Here is a 27554-nt window from a genome sequence, read left to right as displayed (position 1 = left end):
ACCTAATGCTGTACTGTATGATTCCCTTATATAAGATTTCAGCAAAAAAAGGATGTTTCCTGTCTGTAATGTTATACAAACAAAGAGTGTACCATGATAGGGAAAAGGATAACGGGGTGTCTGACAATAATGTGAAGTAACCTTTTGGATGGGATAATCATGATACTTATGTCCCATATGTATCAGTAACTGTATAGATAATTTACTATGCTTAAGTACCTTAAGAAAATGTATTTTGTTACTTTCCACCTCATCTTCTTATGCGTAACTGGGGCTATCATAGTTATAACATACTTAGCATTAATCAGAGGTAAAAGAAGTACACAGATTATGCTCTTGGTTAAAAAATTTAACTACCAAAGAGTAGGAATACTCTGTTACAAGTAAAAGTCCTGCATTCAAAACCTTAAGTTAGTAAAAGTATACAAAAGTATTGGCAACAAACTAAAAAAACTCAGTACTCATTACGCAGATTGATCCGTTTCAGATCAATGTATATTATATGTTTTGATTATAATTTCGATGCATTAAAGTGTTCTCAAAGCTGGTAAAGGTGCAGCTAATTTTAAGGACTTTGTAAACTGCAGGGTATCTTGTGAATTTACTCCAGGTGAAACTAAAGTCCTATTTAAGTGTCGATTGTATTTCACATCATCAATCCAAATTTTCAAAGTAACTAAAGGTACACAATTAATGTTGTCGAGTAAAAGTACACTATTTACCTCTGAAATGTAGTGGAGTAGAAGTACAAAGTAGCAACAAAAGTAAATACTCAAGTAAAGTACAGGTCCCTCAAAATTGTACTTTAGTACAGTAGCCTACTTGATTAAAGGTACTTAGTTACTTAACATCGGTGGCATTAATATCCAGACTCTCTTTCCTATGGGATTAGGTTAGCAGAGAGGTTGCTCTTCTTCCTCCCCCTTCTCCTCCTCCTCTGTCCCTCCATATGTTTGGGATGAAGTGACGTCACGCAGGGTTGGTCTTTGCCGTTTATTAGCCAGGGGAGCCAAGTGCCAGGTTGCAAGAGCTTCACACTGCAGCTCTGTCCGGCCAGCGGCAGAGGGGATGTCCTACTAACTTCCACCCAAAAAAACTTTCTAGAAACTTTCGGTCAAACAGAAAAAAAAAAAAAAACACTGACTGACAAAGTGTCGCAAATTGCCTCACTCCTGCTTTAATGAAACGTTTACATGTTATTCTTTTGAGACTTAAAACAGAGGCTGCATATCCACTTTGATAACTCTTGAATGAGCCGCTTGCGTAGAGAGAATTTTTTTGTCCTTATTTTAAATTTGACGTTGGGATAAAGTTTTTTTTTCTTTGAATCATTTAAAGACTCGTGATGGCTGTCCTATCACTAGCGTTGCTACTAGTAGGATTTGTATTGACTTCAGCTGACAAGGTAAGTGTCCGTGCCGCTCCGCTGTCGCCTCGTCCCAAATGTTGCTGAAATGTGTCGCTTGTTGTCCCGTTAACGTGAACCCAACACAGAAGCGGGCCGACACGGCGACAGGTTATTTCTTTTAAAAGTCTCCAATCTTTCATAAATAGGCTTTGCTAATACACACACTGCTTCCTCTTTGAATTACATATTGACACGGCACACGCTTAAGTTTAGCCTGTTACATAAGAGTAAAATAGAGGCATTTTTGTTATTTCGGTTTTTCTTTTTACAAGCAGCGTACAGTAAACTGGGATCTCACACTGTCAGATTTCCTTCTTGCTTTCCCCGCATTTTAACGAGCTTCTCTTTTCTCCCCTCTTACAGGCTGGTGAAGTAGATAAAGAGGGTGAGTTCTTTTTAATTTCTCTTCCTTTTTAATAATGACATGGAAGTTGTGAGAAAGTGAACTCGGGAGCACAACCTTGGTGCAGTCAGTGAGATCAAAGTGGGAGGGGAGTTTGTGTGTGAGGAGCTCTGTAATACACTCCCCCCCTCCTCCCCATATACACTCTGCTACCCACCCACGGTTCCCCCTACACGCACACACGCGCACACACACACTTATGTTAGAAGAGCAAACTGCTTCAAGGGCTTTGTTATACAGGAAAGAAAATTCCACTTCTAAATCCTGCACATCTGTTATCCATTCTGTGGTTAAGAAACAAGTGAGCTACAACAGCGTCCTCGTAGGATCCTTTTACACCCGCCGTTATCTTCTGACCACCTTTAGGGCCCTCACACAGCAAGATGACAGCTGCCACTTGGGCCCATGGTGAAGTGTTGCTTATACTCTCTTCCTGAGCCCATTATCAGCCTTGTAAAGCAGAACAGATTTAGTTCCCAAGTGAAATTTATGAAACCTTGTCGCATTCAATATGTCTTCTCTTGGGTACATATCATAAATACTGTCATGACCAGAGTATTTACCGTTCTGCAAACTAATCTGATTAGTTCATGATTTATTTTGGCCAAACAGCATTGTGTGTATTAGGGATGTAATAAGGATGCACAATATAGGATCTTTGCCATTATAGCTTTTTCGACCAATTGCCAATGCCAGTTTATAAGTAACCACACACTTTTACCATATAAAGTCATGAAGAAAATTCCTTTTTGAAAACAGTAGGTCTTTTAGCTGTTCAAGTGTACCATCAGTTACTTTATTATACTCAGTCATCTGTCTCTGTACCTGTTACGCAGGCTTGTGAGGGTAACTTTAAAAAATGTAAACCGTTACAATTAATAGTTACCTGTAAAAAAATGTAATCAGTAACGTAATCTGAGTATCAAAATATAAAAGTAATGTAATCTGATAGCTTTGCGTTACTTTTGGATTACCTCAATAACAAATGCAATGCAAATAAATACAGAAGAAAAAACAAATATCAATAAGATGGAGTTTAGTAAGACAACAACACAATATGACCATAGAGAAGAAGAAACCAAGATATTTAGGATAAAAAATGTATAAACCTTCCTTTTCTTTTTTAGCATATTCATGAGCGCATACTACAGTTTAAAAAAGCTGAAATAAAATCTGAGCTAACATTCTCCATTTTAGTTTAATATTTAAAGTTAAGCTCCAACATTATTTTAGGAACATATAGGTTCACCCACTGAATTAAAAAAGAAGTAATGAACCACATAAAGTGAAAACCATAGAGAAAATTCAGGCAGTAGGCATCTAGATTCACACTTAAAGTATTAGCCTACAGAACAGTACAGTTTACAAAGAAGAAATTAAGTCGGATTTTGTACAACAAACACTATATGCCCTTTTTAGTTTTTTACTAACATTGTTATTCTGCTAGTAATCCATCCATCCATCCATCCATCCATCCATCCATCCATCCATCCATCCATCCATCCATCCATCCATCCATCCATCCATCCATCCATCCATCCATCCATCCATCCATCCATCCATCCATCCATCCATCCATCCATCCATCCATCCATCTTCTCCTGCTTTTCCGTCAGGGTCGCGGAGGTAACAGCTCCAGCAGAGAGCCCCAACCTTTCCTTTCCCAGTAATCCTAGTTTTCCTAGTCATCCCCAATTTTAGAAATGTAACTATAATCTTATTATGTCGTAATGTAACTGTAAATTAATAGTTACCTTTTTTTGTATCCTGATTATGTAATCCCGTAACATGTAGTCTGTTACTCCCTAAACCTGCTGTTACGTCACCTTGACAACCCACATTTTTTAGCAACTTCGTATGTCCTCTGTATTTCAGTCATAGTACAACCTTAGTATGTGCAATTTCTAATTATTATTGGTCTAATAACCCAATAACTGACGCTGCTAAATGTGTAAATGTCTGCTGGAAGCAGGTAATGAAACTCAACTCCAACCCTAACCTTAATTAAAACCATTCAAGGTCATCAGGTAACCTTAAACATATTGGGAGAGTTTTACAAAATAACGGTTACAGTCTGGACTACACCCACATAGAGGACAACAGGAAGAATGATGCAAATGATGACATCTCATGAGCATGCACCTTCTAATGAACAGGTTGCACTCATCAGGATAAAACAGGCACCTTTTTTTGGGGGCAGATTAGCCTTAATTTCCATTGACAGTGTTAAAAAGGGGAGATGCATAGGATGAAACCAAAAAAGGCATCGTGGGCTTAAATCAAACCTGTGTCCGCAGGAGGGACTGAGCAGTTTATTGGCCACTAGCTCTAAACACTGAGCAACACGGCAGCCAAAAATAATTCCTTTTAAGATTTGACTTAAAAAAGTAAGAAAATATTAAGATAATTAAAGCAAACCAGTCTAGCATGAGTTAAGTTTAAGTAAACTTTACTTTTTGAATTTAATTTTATTTCAATATATTACTGACTCAAAGTTCTTATCAGATTTTCTTAAAGCATCTGAAACTGGAGCCATCAGACGATCCAACAATCATGCCCATTTTACATATAACCATTGGCTTGGTATGAAATAAAACAGAGTTTACACTGGTTTTTGAAAGTTGGATAATAATTTATTTATATTGTCACAAATCGCCTCACTGGGCTTTAAAGGCATGCAGAGGTGTGAGAGAAAGCAGGCTTTTTTTTATCCCCCACACTTCTGGTGCTCACAATTCATCATGTCTTTTCCCGTTCTACAACTGGAGACTTTTTCCCGGCCTTCACATGAGGTCATTATGAACAGCATGAACACATTTGCCTTTCAGGGGACACATTGAAAACCTAGGCGTATGGCAACCCGGTGTAATCATGTTCATAGCAGCATAAAAGTGGTGGGTTTTGGTCTGCCAAAGGACTCTGTGGAGTGTTGATGTTCACAGGTTTTCAAATTGAGGCAATGTAGAAACCAGTTTATCAGCCAGCGTAGGTCTTTAAGGACAGATTGATGTGTCAGGTCTCTGAGATGTATGGTACAGGTGGCTCCTTGACTCCAGTTTTTTTTAACTCTACTGAAGACATTCACAACTTTCTTCCAAAAAGTTTTCTCATGTTGTCTTTTTGTGAAGGTTGATGTGAGTTGTGTAACATTTTGCTACAAACTGTCCTAGTGAGTTGAGATTTGGTGTCTGTGAAGACCACAGCTTATCTAATAAAGCAAAGTAGGATAGATCAATATTATCCTCTAACAGTAGCAGAACATGAACCCCAATGGGCTGTACTTGCAGTAAGGGACCCCACTTTAACTTTTGCTCTTTGTCCTGGAAACTGACTCTGCAACACTTCACAAAACTTTGCACTCTGTATTCTGGTTGGTTAAGGATGTAAGAATCAGAAATTAGTTTCTGCTGAACAAAAATAATATTTGAACAAGCAATTCATTTTATTTTAGACTATGAGGTCCACATTTGACAAAAAACAAACAGACGATACTTATAATACAAGAAAGAGTTGTTTAGTCAGACTAATTAGAAATGCCTAACTGTTATCTAAATAACATTTTTATATGACTATTTATATGCAAAATACTGTCAATGTATGCAGGATTGTTTGGCCTTTAGCATACATTTATCAGGCTTTCAACTTATTCCAATGTGTAAACTCACCTGCGTCACTATTAGATTGTTGAGAATGGTCCCCATATGGCAGGTCGAAAAGAAGGACTGATGGGTCAGATAAACAGATGACTTTTCCAATACAGATCAATGGAAAAAGTCATTTTTGTGTCCCATGTGGAACCAAAAATTTAAGTTGACTCATTCTAAATTAATTTTGTAATTTAACTAACTAAGGGAGTAAAAGTGCTATGAAATGGTCCGATTTTTAATGATCAATAATCTAAAATCATCAGTGCAAAGACAATGGTTATTGAAATCATCTCTCAGAGGAGCCTTTATTTTGAAAGTCCCATCAGACAAGCTTTTGGCACTTCACAGTGAACAACAGTAGGTCTATTTTCCTTCTTTTATTATTTAATTTCCTGAAAGAGCAAAGTAATACCACCTTCAAACTGTATTATAGTTCCCTATTGTGAGCTGAAATAGATTCAACTACTGAAATTGGCCCATGATATCGTCTCATACTGCTGTTCGATGATGAAGCCCCTCAGTGGCTGCTGTGTGACACACACAATAGAACCGTCCATTATCAATTTGATCAAAAAGACCTGCGGTATGTTACAAAATAAAAATGTATGCCTCTTGAGTCTTCAGTTCAGTCCCCAAGGATCAAGATATATTCACAAGTTTGAAGTTGATAAATGTTTTTTAAATGCTGTGCATGTGTTGTCAACATGTCAACGATTTTGAGCAGGGTGACGTCTATGAGGATGGTGAACTTCTGAACTGCAGCCAGTCCTTTCAGTAGAGCACTTGCATTTGTTCTGGCACATTTGTTGTTATATTTGCAATGGCAGTGTTTGGGGCTGTTAACTAAAATAAAATAAATACAATAAAAATCAGGTATTAGAACATAGTCTTTGTTTTTCAGAGAAATTATACAAGCATTGATAACCCAACCTTTAACTTATCTCAAATAAATAGAGCCGATTCTCACACCAGCTTAACTGCAAATAGTTAACTGGGTTGGAAGTAGTAATACACTGTCTGAACTTACATCAGCTCTACACGTGTTGGACAAGTTATTCAATATACGTATCAAACTGGTAACTCTGTCATTCATGTTTGCAGAGAGAGCAAACTTAGCGAGATGTAACTTTGAGGTATTTTCCCCTGAAGAAGAAGGCTTTTGATGTTTTTTCATTTTCAAAACCAGGCACGGGCCTGCAGTTTGCTTTTGTTGTGGAGATATTAAAAACCTCACAAAATCACTGATAAAGCTTCCGTTCCTCCCTCACAGCTTAATGTGCATCATTTTGTGATCTAAATGGCTCTTTGATATTTCCATGTTTTTTCTCAAATGCTCATCAAGTACGTGATTCTTTTCTTTACACAGCGTGCACACTATGATTTGTAAGGTATGGCATGTCCCTCAGACGTGTAATTTCACAGTTGACACCTGTTTGAATGTCTTCTAGTCAAAACCTAAAACATAATTACAAGGTTTCGGTATTCATGCTACATTTTTTACCTACCAAAACTGACCAAGTATTTTTGAATGTGTCTGCTATTGCACACATAAGGGAACGCTATCTAAGCATGGGTGTAAATTTCCTTAAAGCTGAGAGTGCTTTCGAGGCCCGCAGATTGAGTTGACCGCATATTAGCCAGTTACGAGAGCCTGAGGGTGAATGCAGAAATTTGCCAAGACAATATTGAGAGAATCCAGTATGTCATCTTATATCTTGTGGAAAGCTGATTTTTTTTTTTCTATGCTGAGATCATTATTGCTTATAAGAGATATTGGCATTTTTATTGATGAAATTATGGCCATTTTTGATGGCGTTGAAGAGCAATGTGTTGGCCCAACATGCCTATGCAAAACAAGCTGATCACAAAAATGCCAGCTTAAAGTCTAGATCAAAAACCTTGTATTCGGCGTGTGTAAATGAGTGAGCTAGGCCTAACGTTTTTTAGGATAGAGGATCAAACTAGTTCAGATATGATACTTTAATAGCTTTCTAAAGTCTTTGCAAATCAAAAACTTCCTGTTTTGTCCATTTGAATGTTTTCTTGTAAAAGGATTTTAAGGATAGTAGTAATACAAATAGTTGCCTAAAGCCTCATTAAAGACTTGATGTTAGATACTGTGCATGAATAACATGTCAAAAACTAATCTATAGTACTAAATATACCATATTTCCAACCTTCTCAAATGTGAGGATTTACTGTATGACTTTACACTATGTGCCATTATGTTTTGAGCCATTGGTCAGATAAAGAAAATAATATGAACATGTTTCTCCCCACTAGAGATTAAAATGGAAGAACAAACATTATATATGTTGCATTTGTTCTTAGATCCAGTCAAAAAAGGACACAAGACGAACCCCTGTCTTCAAAGAGACATGTTTGTTTTATAAGAACAACTTGCACTACTGTGTGTCCTCCGCCTTGAAAAAGTAAAGGTCTCATTGTGTTTTGCAGACCAGCTGAGGAGCCGGCTGAAGGAATACGGCCTCGTCACTCCTTTCAGCACCGACTCTCACGGACACTACCTGTCACACCTGCTCTCTGCCACTCACAAGCAGCGCGTCAAGAGGGAGGTGTTCTCTGCTGGTGAAGCTGAACAGAAGCTTTTCTTCAACATCTCCGCCTTCGGGAAGGAGTTCCACCTCCGTCTGCGCCCGAACAACAGGCTGGTGGCCCCGGGCGCGATGGTGGAGTGGCACGATGAGATCCACGACTTTAGGAATGCCAGCGATGGCAATGGTGGTGCTAGCAGCAACCAGACTAAAGCCATCAACGGGGCGGAGAGGATACTGCACCGTGAGCTGCTGAAGACAGACTGCACCTTCATCGGTGACATCACAGATGTACCCGGGGCCTCGGTTGCCATTAACAACTGTGACGGACTGGTAAGTCTTCCTCGGCTGTAAAGCTTCTCTCTCCTCCACCCCCTCGAACCCTGTCTTTTCAGTACAAAAGTTTCGTGACCTTTTTAACTCTACTCGAATGGATTTTAGCTGTCCATAACTCCTTTCTTTACGTCAGCACTCAGCGTTTTTATGGCACACTGTTCTCTGAGATATTCTTCAGCTGGGCAGACGGAATAGCTTTTTGTACAGATGTTTGTAACGGGTCAGTGGCCACCCATTGCACCCACAAACCAACGCATTCTCCCCCAACCTCTTCCCAACATAAAACATGGTTACCCTTTGTGCTCCACAAAAGCTTGCAGTCCTATCCTCCCCATTACCCCTCATAAAACACTTGAACAGTAATTGAGGAATGACCTGGACCAAAATCTCTGAGAGTGGCCAAGACAACATCTCTGCTTTCATAGAAGACACTCAGTTAGCCCCGAACACTTTCAAATGAAGTCTTCTGCTGAAAGCATCACAAAGAGTGCTGCAACTCACCATCCATTTAAAGAAAATGCTGGTGTTATTTTATCTTTTATTGTTATATGGAATTTCTACATTTGTTTACCACAGAATAGATACAACTCATGAAATGTTAAAATGTTTTTAGAAAAAAAACCCCATTTAAAAGCGTTGAGCAATAGTGCAACAGAAAAAAATGAAATGACAATTGAAGGGGCCCTATTAACCTCATCTTCAGGTTTCATTAGTGTTTTTTGAGCCTCTACTGTGACATGATTACATGTTTTAATAGGGAAACTTTGCAATATTTGCCTTTGCAGAACATTTACGTGCACACAAACCTATAAAACACACTACAGAAAAGAACAACTGAAAAAAACCAAAGTAGGGAGTCTTTAAATACATTTAAAAAGCCTGGAGAATACACAGATAGAAATTAAATCAAGCTAAAATGGAATGAGAGGTATAAAACACAAGAGAACAAGTTACAGTGCAGCACAGGATATGACAAGTTATTTGATTGAATTAAAGGCAGTGGAAAAATTGAATGATTTCTGTCTTGATTTAAAACAAGTGAGATCTGCAGGAAACATGTAGTTTACTTGGAGTTAGTTCCAGAGATATGTAGCGTATTCGGGAGAAAAAGTTAGAATTGGCTTTGAATTAAAAATGCTATTTAGCTTTGCAACCCGTCAATCACAACACATTGGCCATACATGTATATTTCCCTTTAAGAATAAAATGCATGTCACAGAACTTAGCAAACCTTTGCTTACTCAGAGGCTGAAACTATAACTTTCATTTTAGGCAATTTGCTCCGTAAAACACAAAGTGCCACCAGCAAGCCAAATGTATCCCTTATCCAGTGGAATATTTGCACATCCACCATATGGATTGGCATAACATTTTGGACAGATGTTTTTGGCTCCCACACATGGAATCCTATTGATTTTGGAGTCTTTTTCTCTCGTGCCGCCAGAAGCTTCACATTTCATTGGGTTTGAGTGAAATATGTCAGTGACTATTTGACGGATTGTCATTTGATACTCACATTTAGGTTCGACGCAGGACTTGTAATATCCTGCATTCTGTGCCTAGGCTTCACTGAGCTGTGGCTGCAAACTATTTACCCCGTCATTTTTTTCAAAAGAGGATGCACAGACAATACTCATTATGATAAATTCATTGTTAGTTTTAGCATCTTGGAAGTTTGGATTATTATTATAAAAAGAAACAACAGCCTTGTTCTTTGAATTACAACTGCTCATAAGTATTTATCTGAATGTGTTCAGTAGCAGACATGCTACTTTTGTACAGATAAGTTTTCTCAGACCTCCTTCCAACATCAAGCCTAGCATTCAATGCTATTAGAAAAGAAACACTTGTGAAAGCGGTTTCTTCAGGACCCCTGAAAAGAGCGACACATGGTTGAAAGATAGTGAGAGCCTCATGGACTTAATTCAATGTGAAACAACATGAATGCAAAGCCTGGCTGTCTACATTTTCTCAGATGTGTGTGTCCTTAACAGATGGCCCAAGGTGCACTGCAGGGATTCACTTTATTCTCTCACATTACATCACTAGCAACAAGGTATTACATGTAGAGGGAAATTCTAACTGGCAGGTGTGGGAGTGTGAGGTTTAGAAAAGTATTTCTGGCAAGCTAAAAACTATAGCGAGTGAGTGATACTGACCTTTGCTTTTTTTTGTTTTAGTGGTGGGAGGACTTTTCCGTGAAAAATTGTCTGACTTCTTGGAACATTTAAACAGGTTGATACACTGGAAGTAAGCTGACATGTGTTGTTTTGTATGAAACTTGAAACTACCATCATTTGATGTCAGGAAAACCAACACAATACTTTCCCAGATGAAGGCTAAACACTTTAACTCAGCAGATTGAAATATAAGCTCCTTATAATAACTGAAATATTTTCTTTCATTTCCTCTCTGTAAAACACTGTAATACTGATGGTAATTTATTCAGAACCCCCAAGTGCATGAGCTTATAAAGTGCTTTTCACACATACAAGGCAAATCAATCATGAATAATTAAACAGAGCATTTCAAGCTAATAAATGCAACTTAAAAGCCTGCATTTAATATACAATGGACTGTTTAAAGTTCCTAAAGATGTTTGTAATTTGAATAAGCTCTTAAAGGGAGGTGAAATGTTCTCAAATCCACCATGGTGGCAAAATTAGATCATGAAATAATAAGCTGCCAAATCTAAAACTTAATACACAAACAACATTTGAAACACTCTAAAAAACAACCAGACATCTACAAATAGAATGGTTTGGGGTTAAATGTGGAAAGAGTTTTTGAGGGAGGCGGGAATATAGATACAGTAGATGTCATCAGTTGGAAAGAGTAATACAACTCTTAACAAACTCTTCCTCTTTCCTTGCTACCGATCATGTAGACATGATCAAAAAGTCCAACTTATAAGTTCATGGGTATGTTTTGAGAAATAGTGGAAAAAAACCTAACCTGCTCCTCAGAGTTCAAGATAACACCCAATGTTTTTAGCTTGAGGTGAAAAGCAGCAGCATCCACAACCTGGGTTATTTGGAATAACATTTACATAATGATGCAGGATTAGTATAGATAGTTCGCACTTCCTGTCATTTATCTGAAAATAGTGTTGTGAACAATGAACAAATAACAATAGCTTTGCAATTCAGATTTTGCTGACATCTGACAGGTAACCATGTAGGGAAGAAATTACATGTAAAGGTCATTTGCTATTTAAAAGCTAATTGGCATACAGGAGTGGAGTGCACCAGCTTGAGGGGAGAACTCCTCGATTAGTTCAAAAATGGCTTGTCTGCCGAAAACGAAACCTCTCTATCAGCTCACTGTCCGAATAGATGTCCAGTGGGTTTGTTCGATCACGGACAACTCTTTCTCGTCTTAATGCCCTTTTGTTGTTAAACCTGTAAACAAGACGCACTGCTGTCGTTATTTTCCTTCTTGCTTGTTTTCTGTTACTATGGATACTAGTCTGTCTTTCCAATTTACGCCTGCTCCATACTAGGCGTAAAGGTTCACCCAGGCGCAACGCATACAGAGCTTAAGTCTAACTGGTGCAGTATTCATAACTTTAGCTTGGTCTTAACCTTTGGTTCCACGTCGGAAGTAGAGTTACAGTACGCCCAGTGTTGCGCCCAGCTTGTGTACTCCACTCCAGGGGAGTATATAGACGTATATACTGAGTCATACCTTGTTGCATGACTCGTGATGTCTTGTTTTTCTTTTGTCCACGGCTCTGCCTTTCAGAAATCTTGATTTGTTGAATGATTTATATTAAGTGAGAGAGACAGTATCATCCCCATCATACCATAGCACGATGGTCAAAAAATCATGATGGTCCAAATCAAACCAAGAACTTTCTTTTTTGATGGATTCTTTTCCAGTTCCAATAATGGATCCATCTGTATGTGTAAAATAGTTCACTTAAACGTCAAAACAAATGTGCACAGTTATTCTCAGAGTTTGTTTCTGTTTACGCCGTACTAGGCTCTTAACTCCCTTCAAAGCCTTTCTGAATTGTATATCATTTTATGTGAAGAGTTTTTTGAAGTAGAGAAAGGGCTCGCTCGGGCACTCATGAGACAATTTGTTACTGTTTTAATTTGTAATTTCATCTATTCATTACAATGCCTTTTTTCTGTTGAAGCAAACATTCTGTTCCCCATTTGCGACTCTTTGTTGTGCTGATGTTTTATCATGCAGCAGCAGCAGCATTTGAATGCCAGAGTCATTCACTGTGATCTGACAGAACCTAAAACAGCAGTCAAAAAAACCTACTTCCTTTTCGAACTGACCAACTGCAGCGCCTCTGTGCAAAGTCCTAATTATCTCCCTAAAAGAAAAGATAATGTCAGTCTGACCTTTAATCCTCAGCTCGGCACTGCAGGATTTTGCCATTTCCTTTGATTGCAGCAGAAGGAAGCAGTTCATCACTTGGTGGGCAGGTTTAGTCCCTCCAAGACATTTATAGTTGAAACTCACAGGAGATTCGGGGCTGAGAGGGGGCCACACAGGATGTGAGTTCTGCTTTGTAAATACTGTTGTGGCAGGATGTCACTTTGAAGACGCCAACAGCCCTCAAAAGTCTGTCGCTTTGCACAGTGGATGCCTGAAAGATTTTATTCATTGTACTTTTCAACAGCACTTACACTAAACAATTTATTCCAATCAATACCACAGCTCGTCATAACTATTCCCAAGGCGTAAATACATTAAAAAAAAAGTAAACCCAACCAGCGATTATCCGACAAAACAAAACACTGAGAGTGGGGATTTCCCACTTGATGGCTGCTTTAAAAAAGACTACTGCTGGTTGCAAACAATGTCTTTTTTTCAATCAATCACGCAAAATGTAAGATCAAATCCTGGAATCTTGCTTTTTGCAGTAGAAATACTAAAGTGTCCTTCTAGACCTGTTTTAACATTTGTACAAACACTCTGCCATGATACAAATGGTATTGCTAACTGAAGAAATGTAAATAAAAGTGTCTGTAAGCACAGCTACGCTTTGTGGCCTCTCGCCCTGCCCACCACTGCCGCTCTGGCAAAGTTTAGAAGTGCACAACCTGTTGCGGAGCTTGATGAGTTCGGCGTTTGGTCTAATCTGTTTTGGTCTAACTCAGTTTTGAATGTAATTATGTGAAATGGACCGTAGAAGTTTAGAAAACGTACCCTCCCGCTATCCTGCTGTTATTACTTCAGACTGGATGGGTATTATGGACTTTTCAATTAACCACAGACACATGGCTCTTTCATTGACTCATGGCAGTGCTCCGCATTATTTAACGGCGGTCCGCCACAAACTAATATACAGGGAAAACACTTGCTTAGATTTGGCATTTAGATATATAAGTTTTGTCCTGGGGCTTCCTGTTGGCATTGCAAGTGTACAGCTACAGGAGAGACACTGCTTTAGTCAGTGTTTTTCAGTCGAGTTGGTAACAGACATGTTAACGTAATCCGCTGTCCAGTAATGTATGTTATGGGTCACTTCAATCACGTTTAACATTAAAGAAACCTGGAACTAAATTATTCCTTACAGTGTGGGTCGACCCCACCAAATGTTGATTTTTTATTTATTTTTTATGGATCTGTGGGGGATTATAGCACTCAATGCCCACCGCTACTTTGCACTGCATGTACTGTGATGAGCACGTTACAATTATGCCCAACAGTGCTCTGCGTCCCGAACATTTGTTTACAATTGAAAATTACTCCTAGGACACACCTCATTTAGGATTGACCTAAGTAAAAAATGAACTGAAATCTAAGAGAAAACCACCTTTTCCCTTCATATGGTATGAATATTAGTGAAAACTGAAAGGATCATATTGGAAAATATAACCTATTGTTCTACCCCAAACAGTCTTTTTTTCCCTCTTGACAGTTTATTTGTGCCTCTCAATTTTTGTTCTTAACTATTTTTGAAAACTTGAGCTTCCAACGTCACTGGGCTAATGTACTGTGTGCTATGTCAAGTGCCATAATCAGTGTTCTTTCACAGCTGGAAAAAAACAAAACAATTATGGATATGTAATTGGATAAAAATCAATTCAACCTACACTGCCTTGTGGTTCCTACAATAACACTAAAGAAGTATATTATACTTTCCTCTCCACCTTAACTATTCGGTCTCCTGGCAGGTTCTAATGCAAAATGTGATTATATTTTCTCCTCACGTTACTTCGCAGCCTAAATGCAAAGCATGTAGGGCTGCATGACTGGAGATCAAACGGTTGCCAAACCAGTGGTTGCTGATGAAAAAGCCTGTCGTTGAGGGCCAGTGGTCTTTGATCTCAAGTGGTAGCCTTAGCCCTCTCTAGGTGTGTGTTTTACTGTTTGTTAATTATAGCCAGGCTGCTGTCTGGAAGTCTTTACTGCAGCAGGCAGGCAGGCAGGCAGGCAGGCAGCTTGACTGCTTAATGCTTATTAGGCATATACCTCCTCTGCTTCAGCAGCAGTAGCAGAGTGTGGGGGTGAGGAGAGGGTGAGGGTTGCTGGCCTGTGTGGGAGTCAGCCATCAACATTCATGCATGTCAGAGAGACCAGGGAAAGGGGTTTCTTGGTAAAAGTGTATGAAACAAATCAGCGTGGAGATCTGTTTTCTGCCTTTTTTAATCTCATGTGCTGAGCAGAACCGATCTGTCAGGGTCACAGCAGAGGCCACGTTCAAATATGCTGCAAAGCTGAGTCTGTCACCGATTAGCCCATTTCTGTCTCATGTTCCCTCCAGTGATTCATGGTTTTTGTTACAAAACCAGATTCATTTTCATCTCATTAGCAGAGTTAAATATTAAGGGGACTTATAGCTCAAAGTCAAGATGGTCTTACTGATGTTTTTTTTTCAATTTCACTTGGTATCTATTTATTATCTTTTTTCACAGTTTGAAAGGATTAAAGAAGAAGAAAGGCATTGTGGCAGAAACACATTTCAAACCCTTTAACCATATGGCTATTTTGTGATGAATTTCTTAAGAAATGTTTCTTTGTAAATGTTTCAATAGAGCCCGGTTACAAACCACCCTTATTCAATTCAAAATCAAATGGGCTTTTTTTTCTTGTCATCACACACCGCTGTACAATTATGCCCAAAATAATCCCACAAACTGTCTGTGACTTGTTCTCACTGAATTTATGAGATATTGGTCTACAGAGCCTCATTGGGTAAACTAAAGCTTGTGTTCACGATCCAACTGTTTGTCTTTGTTGTGCAGTTTTATGAATTGGCACACTAATGGACTGACAGTTAGCTTAAATGGTTGAATGATGGCTGATTTTAAATGCAGAGCATTAAGTTTGCATAGTTTCTAAAGTTTAATCTATTGATAGAGCTAGTCTTATAAATTAGGCATTTATCCACTGATATCAGTTCATTGCAGATATATTGCTGGTACAGAAAAGCCAATATAAGTTTGAGGTTATTAAGACGCAGTGTCAATATGACATATTACATAATTGATCTACTACAGAATAATGTAGATTTTTTAGACCCTTCTCTTTATGTATCTTCCTTAAGAAGAAAAAAAAAGTTGATGATGAAATTGTTGTTAATATTTGAGCGTTTGTTTTTAAACAACATCAACATCGTATTTATTGTAATCTGAATATAAAGATTCAGCAGCAGCAGCAGCAGCGGATTGTCCGCTTTGTGAAACGTCTCCTTCCCTGAGAAACCGCCTTGTTTGGTTCAGAAACGCTCTGTGACACTCTTTGATATTTACCGTGTGACATACAAGCTGGTAACATCTTTAAAGGCAAGGACTGTCTTGTCAACTTATACACTCTTTTTGAAATTTAGGCTCTATGAAAGCAGTTGCTTCTTTTGCAATATATAATGACAGCGTTTGATCTTTAAAGCACACCTGGTCTGTTTGTTATGGAGGACTTTATTGTGAAAGGACGTGGTTTTACGAGTACAGTACGTCCATCGTTAATAGTCAGCGGGTGCGACGAAGCTGGGGATGTTTTTTTCTTTATTTTCTTGTGGATTTAAACCTACTCTTTGAGAAAAAAAATGTGGAATGTAACTGACCTCGAGAAGTGGTGTCGACTTCATCATTCCCATCCTCCTCCTCCTCTTACGTGACTCTTAAGTTCAAATCTGGCCTCTTCTTATGTACACTCATGTGCTCACAGGGTTTCCTTGATGGTTCACATACTGCAGATATTTTATTGTTGAGGCCTGAAAGGCAAAAAGGGGAAGGGCAAGCTTCCCATGTCTTGTGTATTTTTGGATTTAAGGAGTCAAGACATAATCTGTGTGTCCATTTTTGATCCAGCTAGGGAAATGATGGAAGAGCACAAATGAATAATCTTTTTGGGGCGAGTCACACTGTGATGAACAATAATAATAACAATATTGGAGCCCAAAGGTCTGAAGTGGGTTTTATTTATATTTCGTTCAGCCTTCAGAGAAGGATATTGAAATATGTTAAGCCAACAGTGAGCTTGAATTTACTCCTCACATTGATGCGGGCATGGTGCTGAATAATGGTTTTGGATGACTCTTAATATGTCCTCTTGGAAGGAGCCCACGCCTGACACCATTACTTACTCTCTGTGATGTTAATATTACACACTTGCACTGCGGAACTCATTTCACCGATGGTGTGTCTCAGAGTTTAGAGCACATTAGGACGTGCATTATATTCCATTTAAGCGAGGTGAGCTGTATGGAGGGCGATGGCGGTCTACCACTTTGGTATAGACTTAAATATTTCTACTATCTCATTGATTGGTATGACATTTAGGAAGACCTTTATGTTGCTCAAGATGGTCCTCATTCCCTTTGGCGCCATTATGAGATTGATGTCTGTGGTTTTGAGTAAAATAAGAGTCGACCCTGTGAGAATCTACTAAATGGACCTTTGAGATGAGATTATTTTGTTACACCAGGTCAAAGATGATGCCCTAACTTCATTTAAAGTCTACAGAGTACTTTAATATAAAATCATGATATTAAAGATTGATTGACCTTGATGAATACTTCTCTAGTGCACAGCTCTGTGAGTGTGGGAACAAACTTTGAAATAGCAATCAACCAACAGTTTCATTTGATACTTTAGTTTATGTTTTTGACTGGCAAAAAGCAAGAGGAATGCTGCGCTTTTTCAACAAAAAAAAGCTGCAGCTATAGCTGTGTTACGCATGAACAAAAATGCAGTAATTATCACAAGAGTCGAGATCAGGGGCATTAAAACGGAAAGTGACATCCCCCTTATTACCGTTGCATCAGTGACACATTGTGATTTAATTGCTCGTATTGGAATGCATTTCATTTGATGCCATACATCTCTGTGGCTCAGAGGTGACCTTTTTATTTCAATTTGTCAGGATTATGGATCATCAGCTCTGTGTACTTTGCGCTCTTTCAGCTGAATTATGAAGTACCGCGAAGTACCAGGACAAACAAACTGTGAGCTGCCTATAAATGTCTCAAAGCAACCATGAAATACTGCTTCAGCCTCTCTCATTTGTTTCCATAAATCAGGACAACTGGAACAAAAACCTCCTCTTGCTCTGTGTTGCATGAAAGAGAAATGTCTTTTTCTTTTAAGCAGTCCTTGGCAGACAGTGCGATCAACTGACGGATACAGACAGACAGAGGCAGTGCTGACCTGAAAACCGCAGAGAATTCCTGCATGGCTGACTGTTGATTTTAACCTTTACCTCGCCAGCGCCTCTGCAAAACTTGGCCACCTCTTTATGTGTGTCATGTTGCATAATCAGCTCTGCCAGCCAAAAGGGTGAGGCACTTTTCTGTGGTTGTGTGCGAGACTCACGAGTGTAAACAGACTGCAGGCATGATGGGTACTGCATCCGTTGAAGTACCTTTTCAGAGCATAATCCTTTTTAGAGGACACTCACCCGACACTTTGCCATCAGCCCCTTCGGGAAGTTTTAACGCCTCCACCTTAAACTCCTACGGCAAGATTTTGCCTCAGAGGAAACGTTTACAACGTGAGACTCATGGAGAGTGACAAAATGAGCAAATAAGAAATGCTATGTTTTGCTAAGAGCTACGTGTGTTGAGTGGCCCACTCTTTTGGCCTCGGAGACATAAAAGAGCATTCTGGACGTGCACGGCTCCTGACATATCTGGAGCTGCCGTGGAGGGACAAAAAACCCCCCCAGAAAAAGCAAAGAAAATATCCTATTTGATTAGAAAAAGAAAGTGAGCCAGTTCCTCTTTGCAGTGAACTGTAGTCAGGCACAAGAGTTTTATTCACTAATAGTTCTTAATGTTCACTGTTGACTTAGCCAAGGCTTGTTGCAGAGGCTTGACCCCAGATCTGTTTGGGTATATGGTTTGAGGTTCAGGAGGGGAGGCACACCAAGATATGCAAAGCCAAGCTATTTCTTCCAAGTTTTCTCCCGGGCAGCCGAGGCTTCAGTTCAGTGTGTACTGCCCGGTCGCTTTTATTGATATTTATGTGTTTATACATTTTTAATCATGACCTATATAAACTTAAGAGGAGCCCACATTCTCTGCTGTCGCTACAGACGGACATTGAGAGCCTTTCACCGGTGCAACATTTTATTTTAAGTTTTCAAGTGTGGACGCTTCACCGCCTCCTCAAAGCCGACTGTAAATGTTTGCTCTGTATGGTGGGGATGCACAAAAAGTTTGAGTTAAAATAAATTATTATATTGTCTCTCAAAGTGTAGCCTGTTTCACCTTCCTCTGCCCGACACTTTTTTTTTTTTCTTTAAAAAATGACTTTTTTCAACACTTCGGAACACAACCAAATCAGATTAAATACATCTGAGGAGGAACTTTAAATGCAGCTACACAAATCAAATGTACACTTCTAAGTTATTTTTGCAAATGTCTGTTTATTATTGTAAAGCATTCTCAAAAACATTTTTTCTACTAGACTCCCCTGCAAATCACAAGAAATTAACTTGTTTATTTTCTCCCCTTAAAGTTCCTTTAAAGGCTGGGGATGAAAATGGCAGGTAACGATGACGAAGGTTTGCTCACATTTTTGAAAGCAAACACACCTTTGAACAACACCGAGGGTGAAAGGTGGCAGTGTCCTGGCTGAATTCAGACCTTTTTTCAATGTTGCAGTACCTCAATTTTTTTTTAAACGAAAGCACGTTCATACCGACCTCCTTAAGAAGTTTAGACTGAAAGAGACTGTTTTTGAAAAACTGGAGCCCTTCAGCTGAATCCCATATGTTTTTCTTGGCAGAAGAGTGCTGTCTGCTTGGCCAAGGCTGATGTTGGGGATATTAAACTGATGGAACACAGGACTCTTGATCCCTTTTTTTTTTAGGGTTGTGTTTAGGTACCAACTACCTGAGCCTCCGTCAGACACCTGCCATTGTCTCCTCTGATATTGTATGTCCCAGAATACTTGTGCCATCAGAAACCCTCCTTCTGGAGAGCTAAACTTGAGACGGCGAGAGACATTTCCTGACATATCTGACGGTCTTGCTCGATGTGAAATCGTGTTTTTGAAGTTGTTGCACTATTTTATTTATATTTTACTCAAACTGTGGAATGCTGCCAGATAATCATCCACCAGGTATTTTATCTGGCACTTTCCCTGCTTGAAACTTCACTTCCAGCTGAAGATGTACTTTCCTGATGTTTTTTGTTTGTGAAAGAGATTCCTGTTTATACGTTTTAACTTGGTTTACATGAGGGTGACGTGATGCGTGAATTTACATGACTGTTTAGATAATCCCATTCAGGCTTTGGTCAGTTCACCTGAAGTTCACCTTGCTGGTATTGGGCAAATTAAATTAAATCTTCTGTCAGGAGAATAGTTGGAGGTTATGCAGTGTCAGAGTTTTTGCAACAAATGAGATTTGTATAGCGTTGTAGCAATATGACCTTATCTTCGTGGGTTCAATCCCTTTGTTTTCATTATCCAATCAGTTACTTTGTGGCAAACCCTGGTGGTTTCAATGTGTGACCTTTTAAAACAAAGCCATGTATACTTAGGCCCATCATTAAAGGATTGTGGCCCAACAGGTAGAGAGAATCCATGAATCTTTGTTTAGAGGTACACCGTCGCATTATGGATGTGTGAATGCAATGCTTTATCTGTAAGGGTAGTGAAAAGTGAAATCGACAGTAAGAGCATTTATCGGCAAGAAGCCAGCTGTATGCACTTACGTTTTTTTTATATTTCTGAATATTTTTAGAACACAAATATGTGTGTTTTCCACATTTCTACTGTTTTTCCTTTTTCTATTCATCACCTGGTGACCATTGTTTGAACACTAAGTATCTTTCTGGGGTTTTTTTCACGATTGTGTCTTCAATTGGGCACATTAAGGTCATTTCCATGTGTTGTGTCTTCAATGGTTTTAGAGAGGTTTGGTTCTGACAGTGATCACAAACTGTAGTACAACCTTTAGTCAGCTCAGTGGCCATGGCTGTTAGCAAACCAAGCAAGAACACAGATTTCCAATCGGATTGTTTGGTGAAATGATTGTATGGCTTTTGTTAAAAAATACATATTCCAATCTCTTATCCTGGTTAAAATGACATCTTCTTGGTTTCCAGTTACATCTTTGTATGTGGTTGTCAGGAATCTGTTTACTGTTTTCAATGGTTTAGTTTCAAACACAATTTTAAAAATGAAATCGAAAGCTTAAAACTGCAACTGCTGGAGTCATTTTTCTAGTGCATTACCGGTACTTGATTTCTAATTTTCAGTTCCCATGAACTCTTTCTGGTGAGAGGATGTTCACCATATAATCTAGACGAATTGTTCAGTTCCTGTGAGTCTTTTCTCTGGGAGATCACACAACTAACCACTCGCCTGAAACAGTCACGCTGCACAGTTCCTTTATTTACACGTAATTACATTATGTTACCCCAGGTAAGATAACCACCTAAGTATATTCTTCAATTATTCACCCAGAAGTTGCGCATTCATATGAATTTTCATTATAAGGATGTTTCTGTAAGTATTAGAAGGTTTTCTGTGTGTGCAGAATTTTAGTTTCCTCTATTATTTATTTCTTCTCAGACTGCAAAGATATTGTAATTGTCCTCTGGCAAACAGGCTTATTAATGTTCAAATGTTATGTGGCCAGATTATAATTGGATTCTCTTCATAGTAAACAATGGAAAACCATTGTTCCACAAGATCTGAGTTCAACAAATGTTTATGCTAATTACAGGTTTTGTTCAGAAGGATACTCTCCCCATATTAACACAATTTTAACAATTTTTGAGACGTAAATGCAATCGCCAGATGTAAAAATGTAACGTTGCTTACTGTACCATTCCGAGTTTCAAGACACATTCGTGCATTACTTTGTTGTATGTTCCTGCTTTATGGTCACTTTTGCAAGCAGCATAGGAGCCTATATATTGGACATTTAGGACTTATATTTCTCATTGATTTATTTTAGAATTGTGGTAAAAACATTTTCTAAAAACTCTTACTTACTTTTTACAATTTTGAGGTACCGTAATTTCCAGACTATAAACCGCTACTTTTTCCCCACGCTTTGAACCTCACGGCTTATACAATGACGCGGCTAATTTATGGATTTTTCCCGCTTTCACAAGCTTCATGCCGGCAAAATGGTGCTCAAACTTCCCATTATTCTGATTACGGTAGTCATTTTGTCACCCTCATCATGGCAAAGACACGGAGAAATGCATATGATGCAGCTTTCAAGTTGAAGGCGATTGATCTGGCAGTTGGAAAAGGAAATAGAGCTGCTGCACGGGAGCTTGGCCTTATTGAGTCGATGATAAGACGTTGGAAACAGCAGCGTGAGGAACTAACTCAGTGCAAAAAGACAACAAAAGCTTTCAGGTAGGCACCTGCGGCTTATAGACATGTGCGGCTTATTTATGTACAAAATACATATATTTTAAATTCAGTGGGTGCGGCTTATATTCAGGTGCACTTAATAGTCCGGAAATAAAGGTAATTTTACTTTAATCTTTTACATGTTATGTTACTTTATTCAACTTTCTCACTAATACATTTTGAGGCAAATTTTGGAACTTATTTAACCTCTATATTTGGGATACTAAGACATTTTGATGAATTATTAAGGGTTAAGCTACCCATTTGTAAATAAGGGGTGATTACAATTCCAAAAACATTGAGTTATTTCTACTTTTAAGTGTTTTTAATGCTTATATTGCTACCTGTATTAAAGAAACATTATGTCCCCAAAGCTAGTAGGCTTGAATACTTCTTCCAGAAGTTGCATGCAACAGTATCATCCTGATATAAACTTAATATTAGAACCATGATAGGGTTACAATGACAGTCTGCTGTGATGGCTGTGATCCAACCACTGCTGGAGAGGGGATGTAACAAAGTAGCAGCAGATAACATTTGATAACATTGATAACATTTTCTCCCCATTAGTATTCGAACCAAAGCTCTAAGTTTTTAGAGCAACAATAAGCTACGCACGCAGAATTGTTATATAAGCTGAGCTAAATATATCTTGCATTTCATAATACGTAACAAATGACAACATAATAAGTGTGAAGTGTGTATCATTGCTTTCTATGGTTGTCCGATTTTAATAATTTGCTGACACACTGGTTTCACTTTCTTTTCTTGCTTCTCAGAGAGGATTTGTGTGTGCGTATTTGTGTGTGTGCACCTCAATAACATCATTTTGTATCCAGTTTTTTTAAACTAATTGTGGGTTGTGCTACCATTCTAACTGTAGTAGGCGTATCATTATGTTTAATGCCCTAAGGCTTACACTGAAAATCCTTCCAAAAACGTGCAGCCAAGTTTTTCCTTATTCACTAAAAACATAATTTATATGCAAAATGAGGCAGGGCAATGTCAAACTCCTTTACATATGTTAGACTGATCCCAACAACTATAGCTAGGATTTCGTCAAGACTTCCATCAGAGATTCATGGACTCCAGAGGATGAACACTAATGACTTTGGTGATTCCGTGATTGGTCCTGTGGCAGAACCACAACATAAAAAAACTCTACACACTTCAGTCAGGGTATCTGTAAGCTATTTACTAATTTGGTGCAAGCTTTTTCGTGGTTAACCAAGTTACCTAAAATATTCAAGCATATTTAAGTTGTTTCTTATGTTTCTCGCCATAATGTAATAAATTACGTTATCTGATAATATCAGAATATACTTATGTAAAAGGAAATATATAACATATTTAGTCAATAATAATATCTACTGAAAGAGCATGAACGCATAACAGTGTACGTCAATGGCACCTCATGCTAGCAGGATTTGCTGCCCACTTGCTGCTAACCACTAACATTGAGTCACTTTCTGGCATACTACTTGTATAACACATTTTTTGAGAGAAAAGGTGAGATAATTCAAACATACTCGATACCTGTATTTTACTTGAAAGATGGATGATTTTGCAATACATTTTGTATTTAAAACTAAGTATCTTAATACATGGTGAAATACAGCATATTGGAACATCTCTTAACATTTAATGCGGAATAAAGCAGTGAATCCACTTGGTTTTACAGTGGGCAACTGAAGTGAGAATTATCACCACTGTTTAATACCTTGCGCTCATGTGAAAGAAGAAGATATACTTTATTGATCCCTTACAGGGAAATTTCTTTCCCCACTCTGTATTGTTTACACACAGGATACACATGCATAAGCAAGGATGATATACATGCACAAACAACCACACACATGCGGGAGAGGTGGCAGAGCAGGGAGGCAATCAGGCACCCGGCGCCTGCGAGCAGTTTCAGGGTTTGGTGCCTTGCTCAAGGGGCACCTTGGCAGTGGCTCAGATTATAAGCACTCTTAGCTCAGGGAAGAAGATAACATTTGGATTAGAATGAAGTTTGTTTTTCCGCTGTGTTTGAGATTATTGCCTTTTTTTTAATGCTATGTCTGCTTCAAGGATAGATGAACAATTAATTTCAGGAAAGCTGTATCCAATTGGTTATGTTTGAATTCATTCAAAGTGGTGAGAGCCCAGCACTTCCTTTGGGGGCGACGCAGATTACTGAAATGCCTTGTTCATATAGACGGGGGAGGATGTCTGCTTTGTTAAGACACAGTGAGCATGTTTATGCTAGACATCTACATATTGAGCTTTTCTCTTACTTACTTGTTCCCTCATAGAGAAGGTTGGATAAAACGAAAAACAACATTTGAATCAAACAGTATTGACTGAACTGATTTCCTTTACTTGGCTCAGTTTTCATCCCCTTGAGTTGCATAACAGTGCAAAGTGTTAGTTGTTGCTTTACACTCAAAGATGTTTGATATCGTCTTAACAATCTCCTGCTCTGTGTCATGCATCAGAGAAGCTTTTGATCCATTTTAAATGTCAGCTTGGCGTGTCATTACGTACATTCAAGCATAACGTTGTTTTTTTCTAAATTGGACTCCTGTCACTGTTTGCCTCTGCCATGTGTTAACAAGAAGGTGGCATTTTCACATGGTTCATAAAATATTCAGATTTAAACAGTGCCACTGGACGGAAACACAACTATTATCCAATTATCCGTCTGTCTGTTTGTTTACACAGCCTCAAAATCCCCGCTTTTAATAAGTCTCCAGTATAATTTATGATGTGTCTGAGAGCAGAGTCTCCAATCTTGCCTCTGTTCTGCCTCGTTTAATACTGAAATAAATCCTTCATCTTAACTGATCTCAAATTGAAACGCCACCTCGTTGAAGTCTCGGATCTCGATCGAGAAAGTAAATATGCTTGTTTTATTCAAAATATGCCTCCGGTGTCAACATGCTAGACATGAGGTAAATTTGTTTAGCTGCCATTGAATCGAGGTGGGAGATGTGCTCTGAGTAAATCAAATAAAAGACAGTCTGGTGATGGGTGTAATGCCGGGAATCAATTCAGGCAGTGTAATCCTCAGACCTTGTCACCAAATACTGTGCATGTGAGGAACTGGTAATTGGTAAATAGGTAGGCAAACTGTGTCAAAGCCTGACAACATATGCTGACGTACAGCATATTTATAATCCCTATCTGGGAGCAATGTCTGCAGGTGTAAGATACATGAAAACAATAAGCCATGGAGGATATCCCTGCTGCGAATAAATTAAGCTAACAAGGCAAATATACCATTTCCCTCACATTCACCTTTTCAATATTTTATTGGTTTATATTGTCTATTTTATTATTGGCTCGAAGCTTAATTTACAATGTTGATATTCTAATCCTGCATCAATACTCAAATGCTGCTCGGCTGTTTTTCTATTTTATTTTATTGTTTGTTTATTGGCGTGTCTATTCATTTAAATTAAACCCAATATTTCTGCATATTTACAGATAAGGATCAGGCTACACTTATATTGTTGTTAAACTATTCGTATAATTATATTCCAGTGGGGGCTTTATTGTTGTATTCGACATTTCCAATAACTCCAGAGCATTGTGAATTCCGAATGTCTAAGTTTCAAGGTAAAATAGATAATCTCATATCTAACCCTTAAACCAAAGGAAGCACGCTCTGTTGAGTTATCTATATTGAAGCAGTCCAATAAATAAAATATGAACTATCCTAGGAATCGCTTTATTCACATGGCAGATTTAAACTTGATCAAATATGGCCGACAGACATTTGAAGCTTGAATAGTCAAAAGAAGGTGTGGATATGAAATGAGAATTACATTCAGTACAACCCTTCTCTGTAATGTATTTATAGCACCTGACAAAGGCTTTTTATGGCAGCTCTGTGCCATCTCCTAACTAAATATTAGCCTGTGGTAATTAATGTAACCTACACATCATATCACTCGGCAGGAGATACTGTTCTTTTCGAAAAAGAAGATGTGTCAATGATAACTGGAGCTAACTTATTATGTTGCTATCACATCCAGTCATATTCTGATAACCTCTAGCTGTAATTAGAACTTTCATTCCAGATAAATGTGAACTAAATATATCCCATTGTTAATTTGACATGTAGGATTCCGATGTTCTTTCATTATGTATGTATCCTCCATGCTGTAAGTTTCTTGACACCATAGGACCTACATTCAAGGCTTGATCACATATGGTCGTAATTGGGAATACTAATTTAACAAACAAGAATTATAAGAGATAGCTGACCATGAATGGGCCAAACAGTGGTGTTTTCAGTATAGTCTCCAATTCCATTAATTCAATTAGCTGCATGGTTGACTGCCTGTCGAATACCCATACTATTTAGTATGCCAGAACAAGATGTAGTAAATCCTAACCCAAAGTGTGTGAAATGCAGCATGCCAGCAAAACAAGGATATCCAATAGCATACAGTTGCATTTTGCTGTATGAGAGCTAGCATGCTTTTTGGATATTCTAACTCACAAAGCCAAGTCTTATAACATGGCTGTAAAGAGAACACGCTTTTGGAAGATATCTAATTCCCCCACTGTTTCACAGGCAAGAGTTCATCAGGATGCCAAAGCTTTTAATTTTATTTTGACAAGGGCTGTTTATCTATGTGCTGCACACCTTCAGACATGAATATTCTGTTGATCTGTTCAAGTTGCAAACTTGAGTAAGAAGTTAAATTGGAGTTCAACCAGTATTGCTCGTGAATAGGAGGAGAGATGGGGGAGTGTCGGGTAGGTTCGGGACCATGGGAGTTGGAGTTCAGTGTGTGTGTTGGTTGCAAAGCGCCATATGTGAGTCTGGCAGAGTGTTGGCAGAGGGGCCATAGCGAGGTAAAGCCTGTGAGGTGCAGCAGAGGAGACCAGACCGACCGACCCTGTGACCGAAAGGTGGAAAAAAAAAGTTCTCTGGAGCTCTGAGAGGTAGCTCTGTCTGTGCACAGGTGCAGAGTAGCAGCTTTTTTTATGCCAGGGCAACTTGCTCCCTAAAGGATGAAGTGGCTGTAAAACTTTAATTAATTGGTGTTCATCCTTTCTCACCTGATGCTTCTGGCTCTTTGTACATATGTGCATTTTACATTTATATGTTTGCGGAAAATTGAAACATCATACAAGGCTGAGGCTTTATTAGAATTCTGACTGTAGCTTTTTGAAACAGCTGCTAGGGCACATTTGAGTAGAGGAGATGGTAATGCCATGCCTGGTGCTGGCTCACTTATATACCGGCGTTGTTCATTGTGACTTAACTCAGTCTTTCATGCCTGTGACACCTGCTTTAGCACATCACTTAGTTTTGATGAGCTTTTCATTCAGTTTGTTTGTACGTCATCATGTTAGCAGGACAGTGCAAGCCTTTGATATATCCGCCATAAACTACAGGCATGACAGGCGTGTTATTGC

General features: G+C 38.6%; 1 protein-coding gene across 1 annotated transcript in view; it reads left to right on the top strand.

Moving 5' to 3' along the window:
- Positions 1-1274: 1274 nt before the first annotated feature.
- Positions 1275-27554, top strand: part of adamts3 (ADAM metallopeptidase with thrombospondin type 1 motif, 3) — a 139325-nt gene continuing 113045 nt past the window's right edge. Inside the window, exons 1-3 of the mRNA XM_063898319.1 lie at positions 1275-1405; positions 1772-1793; positions 7916-8346. Of these exons, the coding sequence (XP_063754389.1) occupies positions 1346-1405; positions 1772-1793; positions 7916-8346 (513 nt within the window). The 5' untranslated portion in view covers positions 1275-1345. The remainder of the gene's footprint in view (positions 1406-1771; positions 1794-7915; positions 8347-27554) is intronic.

This window comes from Eleginops maclovinus, chromosome 12 (assembly GCF_036324505.1).
Source record: "Eleginops maclovinus isolate JMC-PN-2008 ecotype Puerto Natales chromosome 12, JC_Emac_rtc_rv5, whole genome shotgun sequence".
NCBI lineage: Eukaryota > Metazoa > Chordata > Actinopteri > Perciformes > Eleginopidae > Eleginops > Eleginops maclovinus.
This window is presented reverse-complemented; position numbering and strand designations above follow the sequence as displayed.